General features: G+C 49.0%; 1 protein-coding gene and 2 pseudogenes across 1 annotated transcript; 1 reads left to right on the top strand and 2 right to left on the bottom strand.

Annotated features, from left to right (window-relative positions):
• Positions 1-1,091: 1,091 nt before the first annotated feature.
• Positions 1,092-7,562, bottom strand: LOC111812082 (secreted and transmembrane protein 1-like). Its single transcript, XM_023699246.1, has 5 exons — positions 7,528-7,562; positions 2,859-3,004; positions 1,657-1,965; positions 1,219-1,296; positions 1,092-1,162 (listed from the first exon to the last, which is right to left on the bottom strand). The coding sequence occupies exons 2-5, from the start codon at positions 2,950-2,952 to the stop codon at positions 1,092-1,094; spliced, it is 552 nt and encodes a 183-aa protein (XP_023555014.1). The 5' UTR covers positions 2,953-3,004; positions 7,528-7,562.
• A 4,219-nt stretch (positions 7,563-11,781) lies between these two features.
• On the top strand, positions 11,782-12,329 carry LOC101590235 (annotated as a pseudogene).
• A 396-nt stretch (positions 12,330-12,725) lies between these two features.
• On the bottom strand, positions 12,726-13,703 carry LOC101589839 (annotated as a pseudogene).
• Positions 13,704-24,483: the final 10,780 nt, after the last annotated feature.

Here is a 24,483-nt window from a genome sequence, read left to right as displayed (position 1 = left end):
AGCTCATGCACAATTTACAAAAATTGGATTTTACAAAACTAGAGATTTGTATATCCCCTTTGACAGAAAAGACTACCTTTCTCACCCCTCTCTTTGTCCTCTGTCTCTGGTCCCCTGTGCCATGTATGCACACGGACAGGTTCTCCTTTGCCAACAACAGCAGATGGGGTCCTCATAGCTCTCCAAGTGGCAGCCATGGCTTATCTGGACCCCGGATGGTGGCCCTGGCATCCTGAGAGTGCTGGAGTGTAGCCACCTCATGCTGGTGCCCTCAGTGTTTAAACTGCAGGGGTTGAGATCCATACTCCTGGTGCACATCACTCAGCTCTCGCTGGACTCTGGCTCGTAGGCCCTGGGGAGGAAAGCAAGGTCCAGCGTGGGCAGACACTCAGCTTACACACCAACGTGCACAGAGCTCTGCACGCGCAGCCTGTGAACACAGGCACATGAACACACACACACTCAGACCCTCTCCTCCTCACCCCTAGGCCTAGGTCTGAGCCCAGAGGGGTTAAACCCACTTCCTGGGTGCTCTCAGGTCTCCCTGGTCTGAAAACTAATAGGTTTTTGTTGCTATCGCAAATTCTCAGGAGTCCTGAAAGGAGACTAGTGTCCATACTCCCAAGCTACCCTCTCGGCTGTCCTGGGAGCCTGGCCAAGGTTGGACTTGTTTGTCACAGCTGCAGGAATCCTGGGGGGAAGTTGCTGCCTAGGCTCCACTCTACCCCATTATGCCCCCAGCCCTTGTGAGCACAGGCCCCCAGAGCTGTCTTGGATCAGGGCTCCAGGGAGACCCCACCACTGATGCCAGGGCTGCCTGTATCGGGCACTGGGCCTCCTACCTGCACAAATCGCCAAATATTATTGAATGACGATGGTAGCGCCATCTGAGGAAGACCACCACCAGGATCAAGAGGGTGATAGCCACCGGGATTCCCACCAGGTAGCCCAGCCTGGTCTCAGGTGCAGCCTGCAGTTTGCTGGAGCCAGGAGGTAGATCTGGAAGACAGGTGGGCGCTTTCTCATCATCCTGCCCCAGCATCCTCATCTCACCCGTTGGTCAGGTTCACAGATATATCCGCTGCTTGCTTCTACCTTTCCACGGGGGTACCCATGAGGGAGAATGGGAGGTAGGGGTGCAAGGTGCCAGGTGGGAGAGGCTCTGGGAAGTGGAAGCAGAACCTCCAAAGACAGAGGAAACTGCAGCGGGGCCTGTACCTGGTGACAATGGTGAAACACTCCAGCAAGATGTAGATAGCGCTGGACATGGCTCCACCTCCTGCTCCTGCTGGGGCTCTGCAGGACAGACACCACTGTCAGGTGGGGGTAGGCCTTACACATGCCTAGCTCCGGGGAGCAGGAGTCCAGATGGGGTTCCTAGAGTCCCCCTTGACCCAGACTGCAGTCCCTGGCCCCGGGCTCAGGCAAAGGTAATAGACTAAAAGGTGGGAGGGGGCAGGAGAGCCTGAGGGTGGATGAGGCCCCAGGAGTCATGCAAGAAAGGAAAGCATCGGGTGGGTGGGGCTTTAGACTGGCAGGGCCCCTGGCTCACTCCTGTGGTGCAGGGAACCCAGGCCCAGGCAGGAGAGACCTCTCCCCTGTGCTCCCTGTACCTCAGCCCCTCTTCCACCCTCCTCCTTGCTCCCTAGTCCTCACCCAAGACGTTCAGCCTGGTTTTCTTTTTGTTTCTCTGCAGCCCGTGAAGTTGCCACAGGTACAGCCCTGCGTGGGCATCCTGGGCAGGCTGGATCACCAGCTGGGCCAGGCCCCCTTGCACCTGGAGCTGCCACCCTTCTTGGGAGAAGCTTCCTGGGGTTGCCTCGCTGAAGATGGTCCTGGTCTCCCCATGAGCGCTCAGCTGGATGGTGACGTGCCTGAGGGCGTTGGAGCTGTTGCAGGCCAGCACAGCCCTCTCTCCCCTGGACACGAACACCTCGCCCTCCGTGCAGATGGGCCTGTCCCACTCTGTGGAGGAATAGTCACCTGAGGGCAGGCCCTGAAGAAGGCCTGGCTGCTCTCCTGGGGGTCTCCAAGGACACAGCAAGCTCTTTATTTGCCTAATCAGATTGAAGCAGCAGCAGCAGCACATGGCTCCTATGTGGCAGGGGCAGAATCAGTGTGTGGAGGGGGCTGCTGTGACCCAGCTGGGAGCCAATGAAAGTGTCCCGTGGCCCAAGCCAGCTGGTCTGCAGGATATTCCTGCTGTCCCTTCTCCTGTGTGTTCCATGGGGTGAGGGGGGAGTGTACACATCCTGGGGGACCTGACCCCGAATCCTTGTTGTCCTGGGTTGGCTACCAGTGACCAGAACTGCATTGTCATTAAAGCTGCTGTGGGATGTCCCTGAGTGGCTTAAGGGATCCCCAGAACTGGAGATCTGTGTTGAGGAAATCTCTGGGAGCCTGTTGGGACCCAGGCTGTGTAGGGGCCCCCAGAGCCTCTGGTCTCTGAAGGCCCAGTAGCTGCAGAGGCTGATGGTTAGGGCCGAGTCTGCCACTGGGACAGTGGCCCTCAGTCCTGTGGAGCCGCGCCTCCTTGGTCCGGTCTTAGGCCCTGGCCCCCATCTCCTGCATTCCCTTTCCCTGGGAACCAGATCTGAATTTAGTTATCCCCCTCCCGGGGCTCTGACAGTGAGTGCCATGGGATGCCAGGGACACCTGCCATCTGCCATCCTTGGGGCACCTGGCCTGCCCTTCCCTCCCAGGGCACCAGCTCTGCTTCTCTCCCATGGTGCCTGCGTGTGCAGGGTCCATGCCCTCTCTTGGACCCTGAGTCAGGCTAGGCTTCACCTTGGTCTCCCATCCCTGCTTTCTTGTCCCCTAGGCCCTCCCCTGGCAGGATGGAGAGACCTGAGACCTACTTCCATTCTGAGTACTCAGGGAGGTGGCCACGAGCAGGAGGGTCCCAAGCATTCTGAGGACCATGCTGGGAGGCACCCAGGGACAGGTGTGCATGGCTGCTGGTTGGCAGTAGGCCTTCAGGTCCCTGGTCCTTGTCCTGTAGACCCTGGAGAAAGACAGCACAGGGATCAGAGGCTGTGGACTGAAGCAGAGGTTGAGGTGGAGCAGCTTTGCCTGGTCAGGGCTGACAGCCCAGGTCCTCAAATCAGTCCACCAGTTGTGCTTCCGATGCCCATGCCTCTGCTGGACTCTCAGCCCTCAGTGTCCAACCTTTGCTCCTGTTGTTTTGCTCCATGCAATGTGAGGTGCTGGCTGTGACAATCCACATGGAGGTGGCAGAGCCTCTGCTAGGGGTCCCGGTGCCCAGCTGTCTTCAGTTATGTTGTGCTGGAGAGCTCTGTGCCAAATTAGCAAAACTGTGCCTGCAAGGCCTCCCCAGAGGGTCTGGCCCAGAATGCCTGCACCCTGCAGCGCTGATGCTGCTCTGACCTCTGTCCTGGGCCCGGTGATCTCTTTGGCCAGGGGCGCTGCTGGCTTCAGGACCCCTCCTGGATATTGTAGCACTGGCCACCTTGCCTTGCTGCCTCGTGCTAGCAAAGTTCTGAATGGAGCACCTGTGTGACCTGGCAAATGAGGTGGTTTTTTTTTTTTTTTTTCGTTTTGAGCCAGGGTCTCACTGTGCAGCTTAGCCTTGAGCTCACAATTCTCCTGCCTCAGCCTACCAAGTTCTTGGATTACAGGCATGTGCCACCAACCTGGCTTATGGGAACTAAGGATTTTTTTTTTTTTTTTTTTTCGGAACCAGGGATTGAACTCAGGCCTGTGCACTTGCCGGGCAAGCGCTTATTCTACTGAGCTATCTCCCCGGCCCCAGGAACTGAGGTTTTGCTTGCTCTGAAACAGCAGCAAATCACCTCTTAGATCATTTCCTACCATGTTTGGCTTGGGTGGTGAGAGTGGAATTTGCTCTGATTGATGAGGCCAGTTAAAGGTTGCAGTTTTTTGTTTTTTTTTTTCAATCTGATTAAAAATATTTTTTTCCAGTTAAAAGCATTTTTCAGTTACTTGCCCACTTGTTGAGATGAAGGTATTTTTTTAAACTAAGAAGCTTTTTTTTTTTTTAAAGAAGCTTTCTTATTTCCTTTTTTTAATTATTTTTTTAACATTTATTTATTTATTTAGTGTGTGTGTGTGTGTGTGTGTGTGTGTGTGTGTGGCCAGCTCAGCCCACCAGGGGGCGGGGTTGGCTGGCATGTGGTGCTGGGGGATTGAACCGCGGTCCCTGTGCTTTACTAAGCTTAGCTTGTTCTAAGTAGGTGCTTTAAACCACTGAGCCATCTCACCAGCCCCTCTTATTTCTTATTTTATGTACTTATTTTTGGTACTAGGGATCGAACTAGGACCTTGCCAGGCAGGCACCATGCTCCAAACCTTTTTATTTTTGTTTCTGAGCCATTTTACATTTATAGAAATATCGATGGGAAAGTACAGAGGGCTCCCACACATCTCTCACCTGACCTGAACTGAGGTTTTCCCTATTGGGCACATTTTACAGGTGCTCTCATGGTCTATGAGGGACCAAGCTATAGCTCGTCCTGTCACCCAGAGCCTGTGCCACCCTGGGACTCACTCTATTCTTGGAGGCCTGTAAGGCACGGGGCTCATGGCCCTGGGCTTCCCCACTCTGGTCTCCTCTTACTCTCCTGTCCCCTCACTCTCTCCACAGCTGCCCTTTTGGAATGCCACATAACTGGGGCCCTTTAGTTACAGCTGATTTTTGGTTTTTGTTTGTTTGTTGCTTTTTTGAGACAAGGTCTGGCTGTGTAGTTCAGGCTGTCTTCTTTCTTTATTTTATTTTATTTTTGAGACAGGATTTCACTATGTAGTTTAGGTTAATTTTGAACTCACTTTGTAGCCCAGGCTGCCTTGAACTTGCAGTAACCCTCCTGCCTCAGCCTCCTCCAATGAGTATTGGGATTACAAGTATGAACCACTAAGCCTGGCTTAAACCCTGTTTTTATTTCATTTTTATGGGCTTGGGTGGAGGGCTGGGGCACAGGTACCTTGAGTTTCACAGACATTCTGGAGTTTGAGAACAAGGGCCCCCAGGGCGGTGCTGCGCAGGGACAGGGCTGGGGGGAAGGCATGCTCACCCTTCAGGGCTGTGGGTAGAGCCCCCTCCTCCGCTTGGGTTCCTGGGCCCCCAAGCCTGTTGTTACCCATCTTCCCCACTCCCACCAGTGGTGGAGGAGGCCAGGACCTCTGCAGGCCTCCAAGCCAGTGTAGACAGCAAGGACAGGCGGGAGTCTGGTCACACAGGCTGGTGTGCTTGTCTCTTGGTTGCAAAGACCTCTCCCTGTCTCTATTTTATTGTTGCAAGGAGGTGTCCCACAGGCTCCTTGTAAAAGAGCCAGCAAGAGTGTAAAGTGGGAGGAAAGAGTCGGGGGGGCGGGGATGGCTGGGGGAGCCAGAGCCCACCTTGCATGACCCTTTCGGGTTGCTCCTTTCATTTGCTAACCTTTTCCCATGTTTCTTAGGAATTGTCTATCTCCTTGTGTGAGACCTTTGTGTGTTAAGGAAGCACATTGTCAGGCGGGAGGCTTGTTCGACCTCCATTGTTCCTGTTTTCTGGGAAAAGACTGTAAATGTTAATGTCCCTATCTGTCTTTTCCTTTAATGCTTCAAAGTTTTATTTTAAAATGTTGTTTGTTTAAAAAAGTATCCCCTCCCAACAAACAAACAAACAAACAAACAAACATGCTGGCCCTGGAGGCACATGCAGACCTGTAATTCTAGCCCTGAGGAGGCTGAGGAGGAAGGATCAGGAGACTGAGGTCACTTGGGCAACTCAGTGCCTTAGTGAGGTCCTGTGTTTTAGTCCACCTGACAGTCATTCTGTAAGCAGGGAGCAACTGGGGGCAGCAGGTTGAGCTGGGATACCTTTAAGGGGAATTCCCTGTCCCCAGTGCCACCCCTTCCTTGGGGCCCTGCCATCGGGCATATCTCAGCCATCCTCCAGGTGATGCCAGGGCCACAGTTTCAGGGAGTGACTCTGTCACTGCCCTGACATCTGGCCAGATAGGTGGCCCTCTAGCTCTTCATCTTCCCTTAGATCATCCTGGACCACCCTTTCTCAGAAATAGGAGCTTTGTGAGCTACCTGAACCAGCCCGAACCAGCCCGAACCACGCAGAGGCGGCAGGCAGCCTTACCCTTCCTGCCTCTGCACAATTGCCAAGATCAGTTAAATAGTTCAGCCTTATTCTGTGCCACTGGGAACCATCTTGATTCTAGAAAGATCTTATCTGTGATATTTTTACAGAACATTTTTCTTGTATTGGAAGGTAACTCTCAACAAGTTCCCTACCAGCCCTCCTGACCATGGACAGTCCTCCACTAGGCCTTCCTGCTGTGCCCAGTCCTCGCCTGCCCCTCTGCCAAGGAGGAAGTGAGCCCTGCCTGGGCTGCTCTCCTACCCAGTACTGGACCCAAGGAGCTGTACCTCAGGGTGGAGGGTGCAAGCCTGGCCACTGCCTGCCTCTGTTCCTTTAGGGGCTGGAGCCCTGGCGCAGCTCCTGGAGGAAGCCCTGACCCAGGCCTGAGGAACTTTCAGTCTTTGCTCCCCCCTTAGGCACAGCCTCACACCTGCGCATTGGCAGTGAGCAGGGGCACAGCATAGGCTATGGGCATGGCTGTAGGACGTGCCTCAAAAGCTTGGGCTCAGCCGTGTGGTCTCCTCCAGGTCTCGGTGGGACCCCTTCCCAGGCCCTGCCTCTGCTCCTTGGGTGGCTCTTATGATGTGGCCATCTGACTCGGACTGGAGCCAAGACCAAGCTGGAGTTGGGAGCTGGTCAGTGTGGCCAGTGTGGCCTGACAGGGGTGGCGGTGGGCTCAGGCCCATAGCTGCGCAGGGGGTGCAGGAAGCTGTGGCAGAGCAGGGTCTGGAGCTGAGGGGCAAAAGTGGGGCCAACTCACGAGCCAGGTGGCCACTTCTTCCAGTGGCCAAAGGGACTCAGCTCTGCTGTCACTACCATCACTGCCTAAATGCCCCTCCTTCCAGGCTCCCAAGCACTCAGAGCTGTTTTCGGGAGCAGGTCACCACTCTGTACACCACTGCTCCTGATGACTTCAGGATGTGATGGCAAAGCCACCGAGGGTCCTGTCATGACAAGAAGGCTTCTTGTGAGAGCAAATGCATGTGAGTGACACTGAGTGTACACATGGTCGTGTATGCGTGTGGGTGTGCACAGATCTGTTCAGACGGTGTGATGAGTCCAGAAGCCCAGCAGCCCTCAGCCCTCTCTGGAGAGGTCACAGGCAGCTCTGTCCCATCCTAGGGACTCCACAGTGCTGCTACTGCTCCTCCCAAAGCCCAGACGAGGCCCCCAAAGAGATGCAGATCCCTTGGGCACCACACCTGGACCACCTGCCCCCTCCTCCTGCCCACACCGTGCCTGGCTAGTGACCCTGGACCTGCCTTGCTCCCTGCTCATCTCTGAGGCAACAGGCGACAGGGGCTGCAGGTCCAACAGGTGCCACAGCCACGTACTCCATGTGCCCCCCTGAAAGTCCCCAACCCCTGGAGCGCCCAGACCCTTGAGTCCTCACCTCCTGCCTCCCAGCAACTCACCTGCTGCCTCCTCCCACAGAACCTCCAGTTGCTCTGAGGCCTCCAGCTTCTGAGCCTTTCCAGCTAGAGGAAAACTCAGGGACTGCAGGGGGCGGGGCCGGGAGAGAGGGGCAGGGCTGCGGGGCTGTCCTTGCCCAGGGAGGAACTGCTTCTGGGAAGAGCAGGAGTTTCAGGAACCTGCCTGCGTGCACAGGAGTTTCTTGGGGCTGCGTGGGCTAAGGTGTTTCTGTTAGAAGCTGTCAGCAGCTGCTCTCAGGAAGAAGCAGGCAGAGGCAGGAGGCCTATCCAGGAGAGCGGGGCAGGGCTGGTCCTTGCTCCAGGACAGGGCCCAGGAAGGATCTACTTTCCCCAGGTTTCAGGGCCAGGAGGACCCACCATGTGCTGGGGATAGGCAGATGGAGGCAGGCAGGGTGGCTGCCCATGCCCCTCCCTGTGCCCAAGGCTGAGCTGTGGGGAGGGTGGCAGTACTGGGTGTGGGGCAGAGACCCACAGCAGGGCTGGGTGGTGAGCAACAGGGGGCTCAGAAGTCCCTGTACTTCTTTGTTCCTTCCTCACTAGGATCCTAGGTTCTGTGACTCAACCTCACATACTGAGGTTGGTAAAAAAAGTTCTTATTTCATGTAGATAGGTGTGTGCCACCACACCCCGGTAGAAATTTAGCAGTTTGTTTTGGCTTTTTGAGACAGGGTCTCACTATGCAGTTAAAAGTAAAACTCGAATTCACTATGTAGCCCGAGCAGGTGTCGAACACGCGGTGGTCCTCCCGACTCAGCTATAGTCACAGACGTGTGCCACCATACCCAGCTGGAAATTTAGCAGCTTTAAATTTTAGCCTGGTGCTGTAGTGACCAACTGTAAGCTCAGCTACTCAGGAGACTAGGGCAGGGCACCACAGAGTTGAGGGCTGCCTGGACCACGTAGCAAGATCCCAATTAAAAAAGAACAACAACACAACCCCAAAACAGTCAATTCTTACCCAGCTGGCATCTCTGCTTCTGGTACACCTCTTGAATCCTTGTAGTGCATTCTGTTTTCCATCTGATTAATCACTCACCCTGAACATCTGTTTTTGTTGTTTCTGCTGTCCCACCCATCAGTTGTCTTGGTATTTTGATTGATATGTATTGTTTACAGCTTAATTTTAGAAACAATCACATTGTAATACCACTCCTTTGTAGCTATGACCAAGAAATGCCTTCCTTCCCACTTGTTGGAAGGCTCTCTTTCATTCTTCAGTATTTCATAAGTTTTTCTTTACATGACTGCATTGATTTTTTTTTTTTTAAAGTATAGAGTCTATAGGGTCTCACTACACAGATAGGATTTGTAGGGATCCCTCTGTTTTCAGCCTCCCAAGTGCTGGGATTACAGATGCGTGCCACCATGCCCAGTCTCAGTCCCCTCAGTGTGCCCTGGGGGCGGGGCCAGCATGGCACTGGCGGCATCAAATCTCCAGCCCCGGTGTTTGCAGGTGCTTTAATCCTCTGACCTATCTGGCCAGCCCTTTGCATTGAATTTTTTATACTAACAATTTGGGGGACATTCTTGTAGCCACTCTCAAAGGTATGACTTCTTCCTACAAGTGAACATGCACATACATAGGATGCAGGACTGGGCAGAACACCATATTGCTCGACAGCCACAGGAGGGGTGGTTTATGCTCAGCCAGGGTCACCTGCTGGAAACCCCACAGAGTGCCCTGGCTGCCCCAGATGCCCACCTAGGGTGCCCAGGTGGTGGGGGAGGGCGTGGGTGCTCTGGTTCTCTAAGGGGAGATATGGAAAGGGAAGAAAGGTGGTAGGAGAAAACCTTCCAGGGACCAGAGCTGTCCAGACCACAGGAAGGAGCCTGGGGTCCAGCTGGCCCCCAAAAGCCTGACAGTGGCCCAGAAACCCTCTCTGCTCTGTGAAGCCACTTGGGGTTGAGGGTGACAGCATTTCTCCTCCTGTAGGCTGGGGGATGCTGCCCACTAGGAGGCCCTCAGACACTGCCCTGCAGAGGAGGAGCAGCCAGGGCAGCAAAGGTGTTCTCAGGGCATGGGCAGACCACCCTGCCAGTGTGCGCTCCAGCATCACCAGTGTAGGAGCTGGACTCTGGTTCTTCTGTCCTTTCTTTCTTTCTTTCTTTTTTTAGCTCTGAGGAGTGAACCCAGGACCTCACAGGTGCTAAGCAAGGGGAGAACTGGGCTTTTGATAGCCCCTGTCCCCAAATTGTGCCCACTACTAACCCTGCTTTAGGAGGAGCTGCTGTCCCCTGGGCGTGGTGGAGAGAGAGAGAGGCAGTGATCTGCTCAAGTTTCACGCCTACTGTTGTAGTCAGGGATTGCAAGGGAACGGATTTAATACAGGACACATAACTTACAGGATTATTTTATAATATTCACCCCAAAAAAATCAAATGCAGAAGAGCACAGGAGATCTGTCCACACACTAGAGACTCAAAGACTCCAGCTGAGGGCTTAGATCTCATGGCAATGTCCTGTAGAAGTCCAGCTGAAGACCTAGAGCCCATGGTAATGTCCTCCGTGCCTCCAACAGGAGGCCAGGAGCCCAGAGCAATGTGTCTTGCAAGTCTGTATCAAGGATCTGTACAGATAAGGCCCAAAAGTCAGTGGTGGGAGCTAGAAGGTCTGTGCCGGTGGGGTGAAGGATCTGTGCCAGCAGGCTGAGGGATCTGCACTGGAGCCAGCAAGCAACGCTCAAGGTAAGGACCTGAGCCTCTCTGGAAGGTACCACAGCCATCCTCAGCAACAGCTAGGTTCCGAGCTCCTCCAATGATGAGAACAGTGCAGGTCAAGAAAACCAGCATGACGAGCTTCTCCAGGAGAATTAACAGCACCCCATCTTCCCCTCTGGTTCTCTGCTCATGCTGGTGGAAAAAAATGCACGGTGGGCCTTCCATACTTGCCACTATGCACACTCAGTTCAGCTGGATGTTACAAACTGACCATTATTCACCACACCTACATCTCTTTGTTTCTGATGCCCTTTCCTTTTTGGGGACAGGCCACCCAGTGGCTTTCTGGTGTCACTTTTCCTGAGTGGCCAGGCTGTGGGAAGGGAGGAGGCCAGTAAGGAATAGGAGGGCACAGGCTGGGTGTTCTGTCACAGACACCTGCTCTGGGGTGACTTTAGACATTAAGATACTTTCTGTCCCTCCCTGTGAAATGGTTTTTCACTGGGTGTTCATAAGATGCAGGTAAAGAGAAAATAACCACTCGTGAGGCGCTCTGGAGGGAGCTTGGAGGCCTCTACCAGTTTTTCCTCAGAGTTGATGGTGCCCTCTGGGCTGGTGGCCTTTTTCCCTTTTGCGTGGTGTGAGGGTGTCACAGGCCTCTGTGAGGTGCTGGCTCAACGTGGATTATTTCCAGCTCAGTTTCTTCAGCAGATCACTGGCTAAGAGTTGAGTGAGAGCCCTGAGCAGCGAGAGGCAAGGCTGCTCCACATGCCGGGGAGCCCATATTGAGCCCCATAACCTCCACCAACCCTATGCCAGGGGCTCCAAAGGTTGGCAGCAGTGTGAGGGATGCCAGAGTGTATGACCTTCATATGGATGATGGTCTGTGATTTCAGGGCAGCTGTCCTACCCACCCTCTCCAGCCTGTGCTCACCTGGCTGACCACTAGCCTCCTCCTGCAAGAAGCCCAGTAGAAGACAGTGGTCCTGCAACCCACAGGGTGTGGGTCCCTTTGATCTGAGAACTTGGCTTGAGTCCTTATGGGAAAGGAGGTCATATCCCAAGTGACCTCTCAGAATGGGCCCATGACCTGCTGCTGCCGAAGGCAAGACACCAGGATGCTCACCTGTAGGGATGAGTCACGGCCATTGCTTGACCAATTTGCTCTCTGTGAGAGCCTGAGAGATTTTTTTCTCTCCAGGAGACTCTCCTTAGGCACACTGTACATCATTGATCACTTCCTTCCGTGGCCCCATAATCTCCTTGATCAGAAAATCTGAGTCACAACTGAGTTACAACCGAGGTTCTCTTATGTTCTGAGTCCTCACTGACCTTGAAGGGCTAGGATCCAAATATTGGCTATCCTTTTAGCCCATCTATCTCTTTAAGTTTTGGTCTGAAAACTTTAGTTGTTAAACATCCAGAAGAGAAGATTAATGACATTATCCTGTAACAGAGGTTGTTGAGCTTAATATTACTATCTATCTGAATATCAAATACTTTAGAATTAAAATGAAACTGTTACTTTCCAACAACCATGGACATTCTAATATTTAAATCCCTATTGAGGCCCGCAGCGGGAAACGCACCAATTTATCCGCACACCACCTCAACCAGAGAAGAAGATGCTAATTAAAGTGAAGACACTGACCAGAAAGGAGATTGAGATTGACATTGAACCCACAGACAAGGTGGAGCGAATCAAGGAGCGTGTCGAGGAGAAAGAGGGAATCCCACCACAACAGCAGCGGCTCATCTATAGTGGCAAACAGATGAATGATGAGAAGACAGCAGCTGACTACAAGATTCTAGGTGGTTCTGTCCTCCACCTGGTGTTGGCTCTGAGAGGAGGAGGTGGTCTTAGGCAATGATGAGTCTTCCCTCCTCTGTACCTCCCTACCCTGTTGCTCATAGTGAAGTATATATTCTGTCACTGGCTGGGACACATGAGCCGTTGCCTCCTGTCTTGGCTGCCCTGTGTTGTGTATTTACAGATGGGAGACTGAGGACCCCAGGATGCAGTGTTCCTGGCCCAACGGGCCTTTGCTGACTAGTGGGTTTTAGTTTGCAGTCCTGTGCACTTCCCTCTTATGGCTGTGTCCCTGATTGCCAATAAAATATTTCCTAGCCTTCAAAAAAAAAAAAAAAATCCCTATTGAATGTTAAAAAGGCATTACACATTTTTACACAGAAATTTAGAAATCAAGCCATATACAGCATTGTAGCAGGTCAATCCTGAAATTTTGTGACATGTTTACATTTTCGTTTCGACATGACTCTTTTAATCAATTTTCTTTATCTAATACATAAGAATTTTTCACCTAATTAATTATCCTTAAATGGGACATACATCACAAGGCTTTTTCTTTGCCCCCCTTTTTTATTAAGGAATTGTAAAGAAAGTCTTATCACAATAAGCAATCTTTGTTTATTTTTATTTTTTATTGTAAGTTGTTTATTGTAAGGTATTTATAAATATCTTTCTGTCTGTAGTAATTCAAACAATGGACCACGTTTCTTCTGACCAAGACAGTAGTAAGCTCTAAACAAAATCAGCTTGCTGAATTTTTCTTCTTTACCTCTTGTGTGAGGATGGAACTTGATTTTCATTAATCCAGAGCTGCTGCACCAGAGATGATTTCAATCAACTCTTTGGTGATGACGGCTCAGCGAGTACGATTGAATGTCAAAGTCAATTTATCAATCATCTCAGAAGCATTCTTGCTGGCATTGTCCATCGCCGTCATTCTAGCGCTTTGCTCACTGGTGGTGGATTCCTCCAGGGAGTAATAGATGATATTGGCCAGGTTGTACTCTTGGTAATTCTGCAGCACATCAGCATCAATATCATCACAGATGCTCATGCTCTCAGCATTTGCAGTGATATTAAGGGAAAAGATGGGCTTTTTTTCTGTTTTATAGGAGATAGCAGACCTGAATCGATTAAAGATGACAGAGCCCTCATCAAACTCATATCCAGAATTGAGTAATTCGAAAGCAATGACAGACGCATCTCCAAAAGTAGGGGGCTTTCTTCCCACATCCTTGAAGGTCACCAGAAACTGGTCAGAATGAGTCCTGGCAAGTATGCCCCTAATTTTATCACCAATTCCAACCAGCATGACCTCTTTTCCAGCTGCCGTGAGTGTGGCCACCTCATTCCTTCTCTGTTTAGCAACTGAGGAATGAACAGCACCACAAAGTCCTCAATCCGAGGATATGCCAATGAGAAGGTGTTTTTTTTTTTGTCTTCAGGTACCTTAATATCAGCTTTTTCATATAGAGCAAAAGATCCTATTCCGTATATTCGAGCCAGTTTCAGCTCCCTCTCAGCTCGGGCATATTTTGCTGCTGCTACCATTTTCATAGACTTGGTAATTTTCTGGATGTTTTTGATTGACTTTAGTCGCCTGGTAATATCTTTCAAAGTTGCCATATTTCGGACTTGAATACATTGCGGCTGCAAGGCCCAGGCCGACAGCCCAACGACGTTCTCCTGAGAGAACACGGTAGCAGCTTTTTAGCAATCTTTGTTTAACATTTTAGAAGACTAAACTAAAAGCAAATTTTTTTTGTTTTTATCTTCAGGGTGGAGAGGGATGGAGAAGAAACAGTCTTTGTGTGTGTGTGTGTGTGTGTGTGTGTGTGTGTGTGTGTATTTTAGTAAGGATCTACAGGGTCTTGCTACGTAGATTGGACACATAGTGATTCACCTGTGTTCAGCCTCCCAAGAGCTGGGATTACAGGCATGTGCCCACCCCCCCCCAGTCTCAATCACCATCTCCATGTGCCCCAGAGGTGGGGCTGGCACAGCACGCCTGGGATTGAACCCCAGCCACTGCATCTGCCTAAGCAGGTGCTTCAGAGAAGAAACAGTCTTTTAAATCGATCACCATAAAAGAAAAATGCAAAGGAATAGCTACAGGACTGGGCAATCCCTGTTGCAGTGCTCCCATAGGCTCCATGGTGCCACTGACTGCCTGCAAGTCCTATAGCAATCTCCACTTTTTGGATCTTTTTTTTATTACAAAAATTGGGGTATTTCAAAGGCTATTGGAATGTTCTAGGTGCCCTACTATCAGCTGTTCATTAACCAGTGTATGAGTTGCTACAGTCTTCTCCTGAGTTAGGTGCCACTGATCAAACTAAACGGGTCATCCAGACATCCAAGTTATCTTGGATGCCATCTGTGGGGTGGGAGAAGAGGTCAAGGCCTCGCATGAAAATGGCCTATGCCAAAATGATCTGTTTTAGGAAGAACTAGAAGAGTTGGTTTTTGTTTTTTGTTTGTTTTGTTTTTTTTCTTGAGAATTTTTACCAAGCCCTTGATTGGGAAGGAAACCTTGTTGTAACATCTGATGAGTCACCAGGGAGTTAGGACTGGCCAAAAATGCTCCCATACCCTGTAATATGTCATGACCTGATAGACTGACTGGTATATGGGGGAGGACATAAGGAGAAAAATGTCTAGAATGGCCTTCTGTATCTCTCCAAATTAACAACTTAGCATTTCTGCTAGGGTAAAAAAACTTGCCCATCCCTTATAAATCTGTAGTGGCACATCCAGAGTCCACTCCCCAGGCCAGTGATGCTGAGCAATAACTAAAACATTTACACTCGTGTCTAATGGCCCTTTAAATGCTTTTTCTTCAACAGTCAACTCCAACTCAGGACAATTTTGTTTAATCTGCTGAACCCAATAAGTATTGGGAGACCCAAAATCCTTGAATTTTTTTTTTTAATTTATAAATTTTCCAAGGGAAAAATGACCAATTGAGCCACAGGAATATCTGGAGTGATTTTAGCAGTGGTTTGGGTAATTGGACAAGAACTGTGATTTCTCTGGTATAATCAATTACATCAGGCAAAATCTGGAGACCTTTTAAAATGAGACTGCTGAAGCCTAGCAAGATTCCCACTGTAAGGGCTGGCCAAATAGCTCAGCAGATTAAAGCACCTGCAAGCAGGCGCAGGGGCCAGGAGTTCGGTCCTTGGGCCTGCCATGCTGACCCTGCCCCCGGGGTGCACTGAGATGGCAATTGAGACTGGGTGTGGTGGTGCACGCCTGTAATCCCAGCTCTTGGGAGGCTGTAAACAGGCAGATCACTATGAGTCCAATCTAGTAGTGAGAGGATGAACACTGTAGACCCTTCCCTAAAAAAATTCAAAACAACAACAACAACAAAGATTCCCACTGTACCCTGAGGCATAGGTCCATAGGCTCCAGTAGGAATAAACTGGGGCCCCCATTTGAGGAATCAACCGGAATCTGAAGGAGGAACTGAGGTCCAAGCCTCTACTGCTGGTTATTGTTCACCAATGGTCAAAGACGCTTGTGGCAGGGGAGAGGAAAGGGCTCCCATGTTTGATGGGGCCGAGCTGGGCCCCACTGGAAGTTTTCCTGAATGAGTCAGCCTTCCACATCGGTTTTAGATCTACCATCACTTGCCCAATGGTACCCTCGTCTACATCTAGTACATGGACTGGAAGGTTTTATTGAAGAGACAGATAAAGGCTGTGTTGTTTTTGGTGCAGCAGAACAGTTTTGGGGTAAATGTCCCTCGTCCCCACAATGGAAACAAACCACCTTGCTTTTTCCCCTTTTTTTAGACTGTGGATGAATAACCTGAGTAATAGCTACTGCCAAGGCAACTGCCTGTTGTATGCAGGAGGGGCCGATATCCACACAAATCTGAATCATCTCAGGCAGTATAGCCCACTGTGTATGGTCTCTTAAAGCCTCTTTATACCATTTAAGTCATTTTTGAAGGCCAATTGTTGAACTATTATTTTGATAACTTCCCTGTTACTGATAATCTTTTCAGTAGCTTGCAACAAATCTACAGCAAAATCTTGGCAAGGTTCATTAGGGCCTTGCCTAATATGAGCCAAGTTAAGTTCCCTCCAGGCCCTAATCACAGCAAACATAGTTGCAATGTAAAGGTCAGTTGATTGTGCTAGCCAAAGCACCCTTTCCAATTAGCCAATGTTCTGTAATGGTTAAGTTCTGAACCACATTCCCAGCTGCCTATTTCATGCCATATTTAAAGAAAAAATTTCTTTCCACAATAAATGATCTCCTGGATTCAAACATGCTTTAGCTATTCCTTTCCAATTTTGGGGGCCATAGCCTGTTGTCATAGCATTTCTACTAAACTCAAAGGAAGCAGTAGGGCCATAAGTAGCAACAGCTTGTTTTAATTTTTTTAAAGTTTTGAAAGGTTCAGATTCATGAAGACCTACAACTTAGTTTTGATCTGTGACTCAGTGCAATTTTGCTGAGCTGCCATGGCTGGGATTGTGGCTTATGGCTCCATAAAATGCATTGAGTGTTTCAGTTTTGCCCAGATTTTAAACATAGACACTATCTTGAGCCCAACAAATTTGCGGTGCAAACAATGCACATAGCCAATGCCAAGGCCACAGTGTACCACAGTCATGACCCTCCTACTTAGCACCAGGCACACAGGACTGTAGACTGTATGCACCAACCTCTGTGACTGGATGGGGCAAATGGATCAACAGGCAGCTGGGGAATCCCAGCTGGGTCTGCCCTAAGACCTGGGCAAGGGGGCCTCCTGGACACCAGTTGGTGCCCCCTACCCCAGCGGCACTGTGCTGCTTGGAACCAACTGCTTGCAATTTAAAAGAACTTTTTCCTTTTTTATCTAATTGAACAAAACTAGAGGATTTAAACTCTATCTGCTGCTGCATCTACAATATATAAATGGCAATGAAATACCCATCTCTGACAAAAATAAACAAAAAAGGGTATATAAATGAGGTCCATTCTGTAGTGGAATATATATATATATATATATATATATATATATATATAAATAGTTAGCATAAGTATACAGCTACTTTCTCTTAGTTCAATGAGAAGAAAGTTTTAAACTAATAGTGTTTAGACAAGATATCATGTCTGCGTTCTGTAATGAGTAACTACTACAAAGACAACAATATGCAATGTATTAATTATTGTAACTGTCCTACTAACCTATTAACTGTTTTGAAACTGTCTCATTGCTACTTCTTTCTCAATAAAATTAATATAAAAAATATTAAACTCTATCTTCTGTACCTTTGCTCTACTCTCTCTCTCTTTTTTTTTTTTTCTTTCCTCTCTACCTTCTTTGTTCCATTTGGGACTTGATTTTCAAACAGTACTCCAAACTAAGTCCTTTATGGTGGTATCAGAAAGTAGTACAAACACAAAAACCAAGAAAACAACAAACATGTTTATATACATCTATGAACATCTACAGTCTTTGAAACCCTGTTTTTCCCATTTTTAACTCACTCGAACATTTCCCTGGTAGGCTTCTCTCAAGCTTCTTTCTCTCTTTGTGCTCCATATATCTCTCTGGCCCTAGTGAGCCCGCTCCTGGCCCTAGTGAGCCTCCATCCCCAAGATTTACACCTAGTGCTCCAGCGCCAATGCACGCCTGTGCGTACTACTGCTGGCTCCAATCAATCCACTTCCCTCCCTTAAGCGCGCTCTTTGGAAGTGATTCCTCCTCCCACACTTATCTCTTACCAGTCATCCTGATTGGGCGACAAACGTAGGGGTCTGTTGGTCTCACTGCAATAGGGTCTACCCGGGGAGAAACAGTGGCAGGAATGAGAAAAGACAGACAAAGAGACAAAAGCTGGGCTAGGTGGTCCCTGGTCTGCCAGTTGGGCAAGACTAAGGCCCTGCCCCTCCACAGGTCCTTTATACTTTTGCAAAGTTAGTAACACATGACACAAAGTTGCCTAGCGACCAATAGCTGACCTTAACCAGACAAGATGTTTATTTCAGGACTGAGGTAGCTCATTTGCTTTAGGCGCTGAGGCCTAGTCCCACCTACGCACTTGTGATCAATTTCCTAGCTTTGGTGGCTCCCAACACTCACCTTCTGTCTCCCATCTGCTTCCAGGCAGGGCACCCTCCAAGTATGCCCACTGCCATGCTCATGAGGGAGCCCCGTGCCATGCTGGGCAGGGTAAGGAAGCACTTGGGGCAAATCAGAATGAGCAATGGGGCTACCCCAGGAACCTCTTCCTAGAATGGCAGCACAGTGATCTCTGGGGTCAGAAATTTGAGCTGGAGTCAGCACAGATGTGTGCCACAGCGTCTCCAGATCTTTCAGCCACCTCTGGGGTCCTGCCAACCATTTCCTGTTGGGTTGCAAAGTGTCACCCAGACTTCTGAGGCCAAGAAGGATTGTATGATGGGGAGAATAACTTTTTAAAAAATGGAGGAAAAAAAGCAAGGACAGTTTGCCCCCCACCCCACCCTGCAACCTGGCTCCTGTTTTGACTGGAAAAGTAAATTAATGAATTGGGTGTGTATAAGGGTGGTCTTCTTGCCTTGAACTCCTTGGGTAAGTTCTTCAAAGAAGGTGCTGCCAGCCAGCTGAGAGCTCTTTTGCTCCATGTGGACTGAAATCAAGCACTGGCCAACTCTTAGCGGTTGTCAGCCTGTAGAGCTCCTGCTCATGGTGGCTTCTAGTCACTTCTTCAGCTCCTCAGTAGCCAGGGCTTGATGCCCCCTGGCAGCCTTCTGGATCACTTCCAGCAGCTTCTGTTACTTCCCAGAGTGGGGTGGGGTTCTCTGCAGGTGCCCGCCAAGGGCTGTTGGCCTCTGCTGGTCAGTACCATGTGTCGTTGTTCATCTGCTGGTTGTTGCTGGTCCCTGAGGTTCTTCAGGGCTGGTACCTGCTAGTGGATACAGCTCTTTTCAATACAACTTTCTCTGCCCACACCCCCTGGGGTAAGAATCCTGAGTAGGAGGCTGGGGAAATAGCTCAGCATTCTATGCAAGGACCCAGGTTCGATCCCCCAGCCACCAAAACCCAGTGTGGTGGTGCATGCCTATAATCCCAGCCCTGGAGAGGCTCAGACAGGAGGATCGATATGAGTATGAGCTGCATAGCAAGACCTTGTACCAAATAAATAAATAAAAGATTTTAAAAATCCTGAGTAGATTTACAGGACCACCACAGCAAGCTTTAGTGGGATCTGTGCAGTATCCCGGGGTCAGTGTGCTGTGGGAGCCCTCCTCACTGCTCCATGGGCCAGCGGGGCTTAGCCACAAGCAGAGTCTGTTGGGCTTGGTCTGTGCTTTAAGCTTCCTGTGGTCAAGTAGACATCTGGAGCAGCTGGACCCCAGGACAGCTGCAGTTGTCATAGTGACAATTCAACCTGTGAGAAGCAGCTGCTTAATTGGCAGCTGCTTTCTAGGAATCTCCAGGAAGGCACAGTGGTGACCCAGACAAGGAAGGTGTGGGTTAGGGTGTGACACTGGTCAGTTCAGATGCACTCCCTTTTTTTCCCCCTCAGAACCAGGGATTGAACTCAGGCCCTTGCACTTGCCAGGGAAGCGCTTATTCTACTAAGCCATCTCCCTTAATGCACTCCCTTTTAACTGTCATTGGAGAGGGATGGGTTGGTCACTCCTTGTCTACCTCAGCACTGGCCTTTGGGGAGACACTCACTGGCAGTCCACAGAGCTGCCCCGTCCTGACAGCTGAGTGCTGGGTTTTTTTTTTTTTTTTCCCAAAGTTTCTGGGGCCTGCCTAGCTTCTGGTGTGTGTTGTTTTTTTTAATCCTTTGTCTGCTTTGAAAAAAGCCTGTCTGGGGCCTGGGGAGATAGCTCAGTAGAATAAACGCTTGCCTAACAAGCACAGGGTCCTGAGTTCAATCCTTGATACTGAAAAAAAAAAAAAAGCTTGTCTGAATTACCCATTTGCAGGCAAAGCAACTCAGGTCCTGTTGCTGTGTGCTAGTGTGTAGCGACTGGTTCTGTGAATGAGGGTCAGCAGGGCCTGCCCCGGCACACTTCCAGTCTCTCAGGAGTGTGAGATGTCTCTAGGAAGAGGCCATTGGGTGGGTCAGTACCTGATGCATGGAGTGTTTGGAAACAGAGGCAAAGGTACCCCAGGGCCCAGAGTCCACAGCCTCATTTGGAACTGTGCTTGCCCTTGTAAGGAGCCAGACACTGTTTGGAGTAGGAGCTCAGTGTGACTGTCACCAGGTGTGCACATCCCCACGCACAGGCTCTGCACCCTCTTCTCACAGAGAGGTTTGTGCATACTTGGTTTTTCTCCTTGTTTTAAGAGAGTGTATTTAAAATGAGGCAAGCAAGGCTGGAAAGTTCTGGAAAGATCTGGAAAGTTCCAGGTCAGAATCACACACAAACTTTCCACAGTACTTGGTGTGGGATGCGTTTATCACAGACTCAGTGGACTCAATGGGGTTGTGGGGAGGTGTTGAGTGCTTCCTTGGTGCAAGGTTCAGCAGCCAATCCAGCAACTGGACTGCATGGCTACCAGAGACAGAGACCCTTAGATGGCAGGGCATGGCTATCTCCATTCAGCCTTCTTAATTTTTGTTTTCATAATATTTTTTAAAGGCCAGGGAGATGGCTCAGTAGAATAAGCGCTTGCCTGGCAAGCACAAGGGTCTGAGTTCAATCCCTGGTCCTGCAAAATAAATAAATAAATAAACAATCCATAATATTTTTTAAGAAATGGGGTGTGGGAGACCCCAAAGTTAGACCTTTTCTTTGCATGCCTGAGGCTGCCCCCAGTGGCTCTACAGCTGTCACCATACCACACAATAAAAATACTGAATTACACTGCAAGCCCAATGTGTACCATTTAGATTACCATGAGAAAAAGAAAGAAGGAAAGTCAAGAGGCTCATGAATATTCAAAGAAGGTAAAAAACAAAACAAGACAAAAACAAAAACAAAAAAGGATTGGCCCAAAGGCTAAGCTCTACTATAAACCTCACCATGGGGAGAAAAATGCTAATGAACAAGATTACCAAGATGCATGAAAAGAGAAACATCAAATAACAGAACAATGAAAAGATGCCACAAGGAGCAGTGCCTGCCTATCTGCTGGACAGAGAGGCAAAAGTACTTTCCGACATGATTAAACAAAAGCAAAAAGAAAAGGCAGGAAAATGGGAACTTCCTCTGCCCAGCTTGTGACCAGGAAAAAAAACCAAAAGTATTAAAAAGTTCTTAGAACTGGAAAGAGACAAAAGAGGGTATGGAAGAGGATGGTTACTAAAGTTCACTTTATGGCTTTACAAGAAAAGCACCGAAATACAAAAGGTTTGTTAGGCCAATGGGATTACATTTTAAGAAGGCCCATGTAACACACCCTGAACTGAAGGCCACCTTTTGCCTGCCGATACTTGCTGTGAAAAAGAATCCATCACCACTATCTAAAATTTAGATAGTTATTACCAAAGAACAGTGATGGAGGTGAGCGTGAGCGAGTTGGGCCTTGTGACACAAGGAGGCAAGGTTATTTGGGGTAAATACCCCCAGGTAACCCCAACAGTCCTGAAAATGGTGTGTGCATCAGCCCAGTCTTATTGGTTTGACAGATGTTTCTTTTACAGCAACTTCTTATACTTACTGAAGACTACAGACCAATCAGGACAACCATAACTGTGAATACTGCTGAACAACTTTCAGGACTGTATTCGCCAGCAGAACTGTTAAATTGAGAAAACATTAAAATGGCCCAGTTTAAAGTTAAAAAGAAAAAAAGAAATGGGGTTTTGTCATTCTACTAAGATGACCTCAAACTGAACTCAAGGAATCCTTCTGCCTCAGCCTCCCAAGTGCTGGGCCTACCAGTGTAGAGGCCTGCACCCTCACACCCAGCCCAGGGCCCCATTAGACGCTGGTAATGTGCCCTTCATTTGTGTCAACATCTCCTAATGTTCTTGTATTTTTTTCCATTTCTTTTCTTTTGTTTGTACCCCTTAGAGATGGTGTAGAGCACATTTTTGAGTCTTTGTGCTTTTGTGTTTCAGCCTTAAATAAATCTATGATTTTTTTCAATCATTCTTTTCTTTCTTTCTTTCTTTCTTTCTTTCTTTCTTTTTCTTTCTTTCTTCCTTCCTTCCTTCCTTCCTTCCTTCCTTCCTTCCTTCCTTCCTTTTTTTTTTTTGAAACAGGGTCTCACTATGTAGTCCAAACTGCCCTCAAACACACAGTGATCCTCTAGCCTTGGCCTCCCAAGTGCTGGGTTTACAGGCATGAATCACCATGTCCTGGTTCTCTGAATGTTTATAAGGAAATTTATTTCATTTGTAGTTATTTCACTTCTAAGACATCCTATTTCTACCTTCCTAGTAGATGTTTTCCACTTTTAACACTATAGAAGCAATAAGCTTTAAGAAGTATTCTGTTTCGTGTATTCCAAACATATCCCCTTTGAGTGTCCCACATTGGAGGCTGGTTGGTGGGAACGGGGACCCAGCTCCCTGGATGTCTGGCAGTTGCCCATTGCTACCCCTGCTATTAAGGTGCACTTACTTAGGGGAGTCCAGGTCAATCGAACCATCTCTCTACTTAATTAGGGAAGCAATGTGTCCCTCCATCCTTGTGACTGGTGAGTTGGATTTACTTTTATTTGCTGCTGGATTTTCCAGGTTCCCAAGCTTTATAGATACCTCCTTTTCACATTCAGTGGGATGGAGGATTGGGGATGGAGGCTGGGGGTCACCAGGTAGGATGTGAGTAGATGGACTCCATTGTTGGTCTTGTCCCTCCTGACTCTGGTCATGAAAAGTGCAAGACACTGAGGTGGGTGGGGATGAATGAACCCTTGTCCTGGGTAGCCTCACAGAGCCCCAACCTTTGGACCCTGTCAGCCCCCGTGTAGCAGAGATGTTTGGGAGGAGAGTGAGGTGAGCAGTGGTGTTGGGAGCATGGGCAAACTAAGTTCCCGTTCTTTCTTTTCCAGGAATCAGCACTCACAATCCAGCCCAGAAGTGGGCTCAGGAAGTGGAGGCCAGGACTTATTCAGCTCTTCTGAGAAGAGACCCTTGGGCCTTGGCTCATTCGGGACCTGCAAGGAAGTTGCCTGGCCCTTCTTAGAACCAAAGCTGTGCCAACAGATGTCCACAGCCTTCACACTGTAAGTCAGGAGTTGGGTACATGGTTACTGCTCTGCCGGAAGACATAGTGCTGGGTGTGCAGGCCACAGATGGGACAAAGAGGAGCCTGGTGGGTCCTACTCCCCACTTAGGCCCCCAGAGCACATCTGAGTCAGCATATATGGGGTTTGAGTTGGGCTGGCTCACAATGACCAGGCAAAGTCACTGGAAGGAGATACCATACTTGGCTTTGGGACCACACCTACCCAGAAACATGTATGACCAGAAAGGGGTGGGGTCCTGGTCACAGGGCCAGCCCCCTATGATGGCAGGGGTGGGTGTCCATGTTCACCACTGGGAGGGCTGGGACAGAACACCCTTCCATGGGCATAGGAATGGCCCCCTAGGAAAGTCTGCAAGTTAAGTGCTACTGTTGTAATATTTAGATCTTTGATCTGTTTTGATTTTATCTTGATATATGGTAATAGGTACAGGTCTGCATTTAATCTTCTATCTGTGTGTAACCTGTTTACCAATGACCATTTGTTCAGAAGGGTTTTTTTTTTTTGTCCTGCTCAGGATGCCTTAAGGGCAGGTCTGGTAAGGCGTGGGGATCTGGGGATCAAACCACAGAATTCTGAGACTGCTTTGCTTAAGCAAGCACTTACACAACTGAACTAATGGGCAGGCCTCCCCAAGGACCATTTGTTAAAAATGATAGCTTTCCTATATGCTTCTGGACCCTGTGTCAAAGATCAGGGGATTTAATGTGCCTGGAGTTGTTTCTTCATCATCTGTTTTGTTCCATTGAGCTACATGTTTGTTTTCATGCCCATACTATGCTTTTTTTAATTTTTAAATTAAAAAATATTTTATTTATTTGTTTATTTATTTGGTACAGGATCTCACCATGTGGCTCAAACTCATAGTGGTCCTCCTGTTTCAGCCTTCCCAGTGCTGGGGTTACAAGTGTGCGCCACTGCACTTGGTTTGGGTGGCCTGCACGGTACACCTGGGGTTCTGGGGGCCAGCATGATATGTGGTACCAGGGATTGAACTCGGGTCCTTGTGCTTAACAAGCAGATACTGGGACCGCTGAGCTACCTCCCCAGGCCCTATGCTGTTTTTATCACTGTAGTTTTGTAATATAACTTGAAATTTGGGATCGTGATGCCTTCTATTTTGGTCTTGTTACCTAGGGTGGATTTTGCTACTCTGGATATTTTCAGTTCTACACAAATTAGGATTTTTTTCTAGCTCTGTAAGAAACACTCTTGGTATTTTGATTAGGACTGCATCAAATTTATATATCAGTTTTGGAAGTATGGCCATTCTCACTGTGTTGATTCTGCCTATCCAGGAACAAGGGATATCGTTCCATTTTCTGAT

Source organism: Octodon degus, unplaced genomic scaffold (assembly GCF_000260255.1).
Source record: "Octodon degus isolate 3935 unplaced genomic scaffold, OctDeg1.0 scaffold00112, whole genome shotgun sequence".
Lineage (NCBI taxonomy): Eukaryota > Metazoa > Chordata > Mammalia > Rodentia > Octodontidae > Octodon > Octodon degus.
Note: the sequence above shows the minus strand (reverse complement) of the source record. Positions and strands in the feature narration are given on the sequence as shown.